We start from the raw sequence: 8652 nt of genomic DNA on the forward strand, positions 1-8652 counted from the left end.
GCACAGCTACATGGAGACAGCTTTCTTCATTGGTGTGCAAGATCAGATACCAGGAGTATTGACTACTAGTTTGTACCAAGCTGTGCTAACAGGAGGTGATGTGGACATAATGGTCCACGTGGAAGAGAGATTAGCCCTAGTCAGCACCAGCAGCCTAGCAGCAGATGAACTAATTAACAGAGGGGCTGATGAACAAATGTTGTGGAAGCTTTTCTGGCCTGTACGCCAATGGATTGTCCTAGAGTTCTGGTGAAAAATGGTTGTGTATTCAGCCACAAGAATGAGCCAGACTAAGAACGCACATAAACCCGTTGGGAAAGTACAGTATGCACAAACCACATGTGCACTGGCTCTTGTGCAGTGCCACCTTCATATGCACACATTCTTCCCATCACCATCTATAACTGACTGACCTTTCAGATGCACAGACCTTGGACTCGAACAGATGTCTCTGCTCCACTAAGCTGCCAAATGAGTATGTTTTGTCATGTCTGTACCTTTGTTACGTGTATGCCCTGAAATATTTGAAGCCCATTTCTCAGAAGGGTGCTTACCACTGAATCCTAGGCTAGTGAGTGCAGCAGTCCCTTTGCACCACTGAAAGCAGAGGATCAGGTACAATGAACTCCGGGCCTTTAGTCAAGGAACTCCTATTTGCTTGGGTCCAACCGGGATCCCCAATTTGCCTTGCACAGGTTATATCAGCTTTTTCTCTTGGCTTCCCCACCTGAAAACCATGATAGCACTACTGCACTGTTAAGATATGCTGGCTAGTGCCTCAATTGTCAGTTTTTGCAACTTTTCCTACCTCCCATGTGGTTATGCAGATAAATCTCTAAATGTCTGTGAAGTCCAGATTCAAAGACAAGAAGCATCACAGAAAACCTTTTAATTCTGCACTAGGAGCAGGTGGACAAGGTGCAATAAATTTGGCATGTGGCTGCACACTGAAGAGGTGAAGAGATCTACAATCTCTCATTCTCTAAACACCATCAGGAAGAAACTAAGGGTCCTGTGGAATAAGTATCATAGGAACCAGTATTTACAGATTGTGTCATAAATATGTATGTGTCCCTGAAAAGAAAACCTTAAATCTTGTATTTGCTAAGTTGTTGGTGCCTGCACTCTTTAATAATATTTTAATGTTATGGTTTCAGTTCAAATTTCCTTTTTTTAACAATAAACATCTAAAAGAGCTAGATACAGATTAACCCATTGATGCCAGGTGTACTTGGAGAAAACAGGCCTGTAAACATTCTTAAGAGACCATTAAGAGACAGAGGCCATATGAAATATTTTACATTGTTATTCTGCACCAAGTCTATGACTTTGGATTGAGCCAAAGCATTAAAAAAAGCACAGTTTTGATTTAAAGATTGCAACTGAGAAAGTTAACATTTACTTTGTGATTCTTATCATTTAGTCTGTTCTAAATCATTTCATATCCTATTGATTGTGTAAAGTGCTAACTTGTAAATCAGATTTCATCCATAATCAATACTTTTGTTGTACTTTGAAATCTGTAATGTCTGCAAAGTACCAATGTCATGCTTGTTTGATAAGGTGCATTCTTCATAATAACATGTTCACTGGTATTTATTATCCAGTTGTCCTCCAGTGATTTTATCCTATATTAATGATAGCACAATACTGCTCTGGACCAATGCCAGGTATGTACTTGCAATTTCCATGGAAATAAGAGGGCAATGTGATATTTGCTTTTGTTTCTATTCTTCTGGAACTTCTGTATTCCAAAATTTATTAAAAATCAGCATTAATAGCTCAGAGTCCCTGGTCTGTTTTAGCAAGCAAATATCTGTTCCTTTGGAGACAAAATATTTAGTTTTAATAAGTGGTGTTTAAACTCAGCTTTGGTACCTGTTGGAATCAGAAGTATTTCATTATTGTGTAGCACGTAAGCATCACCAACATACTCTTTGCTGCTTCCTCCTTTTCTGCATCCTTCAAGAGTAAATAATACCTTTCCAGCAAATCAGCCTTAGCATTTTCTTATTCCCAGTGTGTGTGTGTGTGTATATATATGTGTGTGTGTGTGTAAAATCCTTCTTATTGACTGTGATCCTGCTGACAGTGGAGTTCCATTGATAACCATTAATTTGCTTTATTGATTGCCAACAAACTGATTAGATTAGATGAGTAGTACTGGCCAGCTAATTTAAAAAACACTAAGGTACTTACTGATTAGGTATATTCTGTAGCCACTTCGCTAACCTGCCAGGCATAGGAGTATATAAACAAGTTTCTGCAAAGTACGCTGAAGGCTAACCTTATAACAAATCAAGTGCTTGCAGCAAGTGTGCTTATTCACACTCATACCCCTTGAAAGATATCCCTTGAAATAGCCTGATTGTCATTTGTATATTGCGAGGTAAGAACATGCACAAAAGCACTGACCCCAAAGTAGCACGGTAACTTGTTCTGGTACCCATTCCCTATGACTTTCAGATATTCTAATGATGCTGAATTTTTACAGCAGACACTGCGCTGAGTTATTTGGGGTAGATATCTGAACCTAGCCGCAATTTAGCTGCAAATTTACTGGTGCTCATGAAGGCTGATTCTCTGGGTCCATCTTTCCTCCTTACCTCCTCCAGAATTTTTACTGACTTAAACCGAAAGGCAAGCGCTCCTCGCTGCCTCCTTCCGTACTCCCCTCCAGTCTTCAACATGAGAGGTTGCAGCTTTCTCCCTTGCCCATTGCTTGCAGGAAGGGAGCAAAATCAAGACTGAGGATGAAACAAAGAGTAGCTGAGGGTTTCCAGCTCCGGTTAAATTTGCTTTTTACTCCAAAAGCTAACGTATTAGCTATTAGGCTCCAGCCCCGCCATGGCCCTGCCCCGCCCTTGCCCGGCCATGGGCCCTGCTGATCTGGACCCCGACCTGCCGGCCCCGGCCCCGGCCCCACGGCCCTGCCTGGCTTAAAAATCACAACTATACAACACAAATAGGATTAAAAATTAATAACAGAGGGCTATTGCTTGTCCTTCCTTTTCGTGTTCGGTCGGGACTAGCACCAGCAGCCACCCTGATCCGCAACCGTTTGCCTCCCAGCGCTCCCGACCGCCCAGAGCGCTCCCAGCCGCGGCCTCCCCGCCCCCCGCCGCCTGCGGCCGCCGGGGCCTCCGGGCCAGGCCTCCCCGACGCGCCCTCCCGCGGCCGCGCCCGGGGCCGCCGCCACGGGCACCGGCGGGCGGGACGGCGGCGGGAGGCGCCCACAGGCCAGGAGCGTCCCGTGGCGGTGGGGCCGGGGCCGGGGGCGCCGGGAGCGGGCAGGGGGGACCCCGAGGGGAGGGAAGGGGTCGCCGCCTCCCGCCGCGCCCTCCCTGTCAGGGAGCAGCAGCCACCCTGCCCCTGCCCTGGGGCACCAGGTGGGCGGGCTCCTCCCAAACCTTCCCCTCTCCCTTTCCCCTGGAGACAGGGGAAGGGCCTGTCCCCACCCCGGCCAGCAGCGCCTGTCAGGGGCAGCGCCCCACATCCCACCCCATTGCCCTGGAGCAGCCCTTTCCCTGCCCTTGTCCAGAAAGGGGCTCCCTCCCCCGGGCCTGCCTCTGTCCCCTCCTGGCGCTGGCCCCACGCTAAGGGCCAAGGCTGGGTGTGTGTCTGGTTCAGCATTTCTCAGCTCATATTTACCCCGTGGTGGAGTGAGGGAAAGGGTGGTGTTCACTCAGGTGTTTCCTGGGCAGGAAGAAAGGTAAAAAAGGGTCATCTCCTGCAGGGAGGACAGCAAGCCACCCCTTTCGAAATGACAGGCCGGGTGGTGATTAATGGTGCTCTGAGGTCTTGATCACGGGCATAAACAGGATCTGGCGGCCAGCCATCTCTGGATGGAGAGAGAGGAAGTGCTGTGGGTGCCAGCTCTTCAGGAGACGCCCGAGAGGGATCTCCTCACTGAGATCTCTGCAGGTGAGGGACACGTCAAGTAAATTCAACACCTCAGTAAAGTAAAGCCAGTCAAATTGCCTCTGCATTGAGTTTACAGCCAATGGTGCTTCCATCCAGAAGGCACACTCACAATTTTCCACTGCTCCAATCCTCTGGATCTTTTCCTCACCTATCTTTATTCTTCAGGCATTAAGGAGGGGAGTGATCTTATATCAGTGGGTGTGGAAGGGATTTTTGCCCTCTGGTTTCAACCTTAAACTAGGGTTTAGTAGAGGCTCACCTTCTGTAATTCTGTTTCTATCTTGCTTTCTTGCTGAGCATTCATGCTTGCTTCTCTTTCATCAAGATGATGAGGTCATGAGTGAGAATGAAGAGGACAGTCCTCTGGGAGATGATCCTGAAAATGTGGAACAATATGAGACGTTACTGGAGATATTTGAAGAGAGTGTTTTCCAGATGTCTAGCAAGGAAGAGGCCTACCAGAGCCAGCGCATGTTAAAAATGCACAAGAGAGACCCCCTTGGGGAGACAAAGGATAACTGCATTCATCTAGAAATAGATGTTGGAGACCTCCACAGCATCCTTGTCCATCAAGAAGATGCTATAGGGGACGATCTCTGTGAGTACAGTGAGTGTGAGGTAGTCTTCAGTCAGACCTCAAATATTCTGCAGCATGAAATATCCCAGATAGGAGAAAAACCTCACAAATGTACCGAATGTAACAAAGGCTTCAGCTGGCGCTCTGATTTAGTTAAACACCAGAGAACCCACACAGGTGAGAAGCCCTTCATATGCAGTGAGTGTGGGGAAAACTTCAGTGTGAGTTCCCACCTTATCACCCACAGAAGAGTACACACAGGAGAGAGACCCTACTGTTGCCTTGAATGTGGGAAAAGCTTCAGCCGAAACTCGCACCTTAGAAATCACCAGCGAACCCACACTGGCGAAAGGCCCTTTGAATGCATGACATGTGGGAAAAGCTTCAGTGATTTCTCAACCCTCACTCAGCATCAGAGAACCCACACAGGTGAAAAACCCTATATTTGTTCCAGATGTGGGAAATGCTTCAGCCGGAGCTCTCACCTGAGCAGACATCAGAAAATTCACACAGGAGAAAAATCCTTTTTGTGTGCTGAATGTGGGAAGAGCTTCCAATATGAGATTCACCTCGCCCAGCACTGTAAACTACACCTGGGATAGAGAGCAGGACAGCTCGTCCTTTGGGCCTGTGAGCATTGCTGTCCTGCCTTTAAAAAAAGTTGCATGCATAAATTTTATGGGTGATTGAAAGCAGGAATAAGCCACCAACGGGAGGAGAGGATCTCTGCTATAGTGCAAGTACATTGTTCTAGAACTGATGAGGTGGGAGCAGATAAAAAGTGGGAATAAGCTTGCTACCAGCAGGACTGTATTGTTATGGGGATCTAAGGAAGGGCTGTGTAGCAAGGAATAGGAAGTTCGGTGAAGCAGAAATTTGGTGATAAGAAAACTGATTGCTGGGAGTGTAGCCATTGAAGAGAGGAGAAGATCTCACTGTCTTACTGAGAAGGCAAAAAGTAAGTTCCAGCAACTGAAATCTGCATTCTGGGAAATGAGTCACTCATGGAACCGTGGAAGAAAAAGGGTCCTTTGTTCTCTCTCGCAGCATCTGTACATATTTTAGGAGCTTAGTTAAATCTGGTTGAAGATGTCCCGGTTCTCTGATGCATTTGTAATGTTCCAGCTCTGATGTGTTGAGGGTCTTTCTATTAAATAGAAACTCTTCTTTGGTTATTCTCCTCCCTCCTGTCTTGTTCTATTTCTGTGTGCCCGGATTGTCCTTTATATTCTGCTATAGTGATAGAGCAGCCGTGATTTCCCTCATCATCATCAGTTTCAATGAAGAGAAGAATGAAGTCTCACTAGCCTAGAAAAATAATGGATGTTAATGTTCCTGTTTGTTAAACACCCCCTTTTGCTTTTCTAAGCAGGGTTGGATAACCACCTTCAATAGTATTTTTTCATATGCATTCTGAGAGCCTTATTCAACCCTGGAGGCAACCAAGATAACCGTGAATACATAAATATGTGGAGCTGATCTGGAGTTTTACTAGTAGCTCTCAGAGTGCTGCGAATTTAAAATGTTTTGGAGCCTTTTGGAGGCTATGACCTGCGCGGAACCCTCTGTCTAAGAACACAATGAAAATGGGCGACTGGAGGGGGATAGAGCATGACTGGTGGTGACTGGAGGGAAACTGACTGCAAATGAAGGGGCCTGGAGGGAAATGGAGCTTGATCTGATGGCTTGGAAGGGGAAGAAAGTGTGAATAGAGGGATCCGAAGGGGAACAGCACAGCAGATGGGAGTGGAAGTGAAGAGCACATGAACGTAAGGGGCTAGGATTGAATAGAGTGAGTGGTGGAGATTGGAGGGGAACAGTGTGAACAGGTCTGACGAGGAACAAGGTGTGAGTGGAGGGAACTGGAAGCTGGGCAGCATGCGAATATAGGAAACTCATGGTGAATGTAACGTGAATGGAGGAATGTGAAGAGGAACAGAGTGAGAATGAAAGAATGTGGTAGGGAACAGAGCAGGAACACATGGTCCTGGAGAAGAGTGAAGTGCAAAGGTGGTAACTAGAGGGTAAGAGTGCCTGAAAGAACATGACTGAAGGGGAACAGAGTAAGAGTGGAGGTAACTGAAGGAAATGAGGAGTCTGGAGGGGAGCAGAAGGCAAACAGAAGGAAATGGAAGGGAACAAACTGAAGAGAGGTAATGGGAGGAGAGCAAAGCACAGAGCTTTGGAGTAGTCTGGTGAGAAAACAGCCACAAATTCAGGAGATTGCAGGGGTAAAGAACATGAATGGTAAGGGCTGGAAAGGAAGCAGGCATGGACAGAGGGGCTGGAGCTAAACAGATTTTGATTGGAGAGATCTGGGCAGAAAAAGAACATGAAGGGAGGAGAATGGAGCAGGAAAGAGCATAGATCTGGGGGACAGGAGGGGAACAGAGCTCCATCAGAGGCATCTGCCAGGGAATAGAATGGGAAAGTGGGGAGTGGATGGAAACAGAAGGCAGTCATCATTTGGTGATGGGAGGGGAACAGCATGAACACAGGTGAGTTTTTGTCATTTGTCTCAACTTTTGCAATGCTTTCGAGACACTGTATCCCCCAGTATTCTTGGATACAAGTTAGAATATTACAATCTGGATGGATGAACAACGAGATGAGTAAAAAACCTGGCTGGATGATTGGGCTTAGATCAGTTAGTGGTTAACCATTCATACTCTACTAGGAGGCTGGTACTGCAGGTGTCTATCCTGGGACCTGTCCTGTTCAAACATCTGTATCAAGGACCTGCAGGAGGCAATGGAGCACATTTTTGGCAAATCTGCAGATGATACCAAACTGGGGGAACAGCCGATACACTTGAGGGCAAGGCTGCCATTCAGAGGTACCTAGGCAGTTTGGAGGAATTGGCAACAGCAGCCATAAGAAATTCACGAGGACAAACACAAAGGCATACACTTGGGAAGGAAGAACCCTGCAAAAACACAGGCTGGGGACTGCCTGGCTGGGGGCAGCTCTGCTGAAAAGGGTCTGGGGTCTTTGTAGGCAGTAAGCTAAACATGAGCCACCAGTGCTCAGCTTTGCTGCCCTGGCAGCAAAGAAGGCCTGGGCTGTATTAATAGGAACATAGCCAGACTGAGGGAAATGATTATTGCCCTCTACTCAGCACCAGTTTTAGGCGCTATAGTACAAAAAGACTTTGAGAAACTGGAGTGAGTTCAGCAGAGAGGTCATCAAGATGATCACAGGGCTGCAGCACTTGCCCTGTGAAGAGAGGCTGAGGCCATGGGGCTTGCTCAGCCTTGCTTAGCTTTCTCTGCAGAAGAGCAGACTTTGTGAGGACCTAACAGTAGCTTTCCAATATCTACAAGGATGTCATCAGGAAGAAGTAGCCAGGCTGTTCACAGTGGTACATGGTGGGAGCATGAGAGACAATGGACATGAACTGAAACAAGAAAAGGTTCCAACTTGTTATAAGGAAGGACTTTTTCACCATGAGGAAAACACTGAAACAGGCACCCAGAGAGGTTGGGAAGTCTTCATTCTCAGAGGCTTTCAAGACCAGGCTGGATGTAGCCCTGAGCAGCTTGATCTCATCCCAGAGCTGACCTTGCTTTGAGCAGCAGGTTGGACTAGAGATTTCCCAAGGTCCCTTCCAATCTGAGGGATCCTGTTACTCTGTGACTGTAGGAGAACCGAGCATAAACTGTGGGGCCTGGAGGGAAATAGTGTGTGAATGAGGGAGATGCGTTGAAAACAGAGCCCAAGCACAGGGGAACAGAGGGGAAAAGAGCGTGAATGATAATGCTTGGAGGGGAATCAGAGATTGCAAGGAAGGGTTCTGGAAGGGAATGGAGTACGAACAGAGTGTGGATCAAAGTGACCAGAAGGTAATGGAGTATGAGTAGGGGGGACATGAGGAACAGAGCATAAATGGATGGTTTTGGATGGAAATGAATGAATGGAATGAATGGAAGAATTTAGGGGGCAATAAACCACAGGTGCAGTGGACTGGAAGGGAATGGAGTGCACTTGAAGAGGAATCATGCCTCTAAGGAGGGATATGGAGACGAACTGAGCAAGGGTGGAGAGGTCGAGCGTGGACCAAAGTGCTCACAGAGGGTGGAGGAGAGGAGCAGAGCATGAAGAGAGGGGAAAGGTAGGGAACAACATGCACCAGAGGGGGGATGCCAGGCAAG

The 8652-nt window shown here is 47.2% G+C and overlaps 1 protein-coding gene across 1 annotated transcript; it reads left to right on the forward strand.

Moving 5' to 3' along the window:
- Nucleotides 1-4260: 4260 nt before the first annotated feature.
- On the forward strand, nucleotides 4261-5157 carry ZNF697 (zinc finger protein 697). Its single transcript, XM_026104911.2, has one exon. It carries the CDS (start codon nucleotides 4261-4263, stop codon nucleotides 5101-5103), a length of 843 nt encoding a protein of 280 aa, XP_025960696.2. The 3' UTR covers nucleotides 5104-5157.
- Nucleotides 5158-8652: the final 3495 nt, after the last annotated feature.

Source organism: Dromaius novaehollandiae, chromosome 1, assembly GCF_036370855.1.
Source record: "Dromaius novaehollandiae isolate bDroNov1 chromosome 1, bDroNov1.hap1, whole genome shotgun sequence".
Taxonomy (NCBI): domain Eukaryota; kingdom Metazoa; phylum Chordata; class Aves; order Casuariiformes; family Dromaiidae; genus Dromaius; species Dromaius novaehollandiae.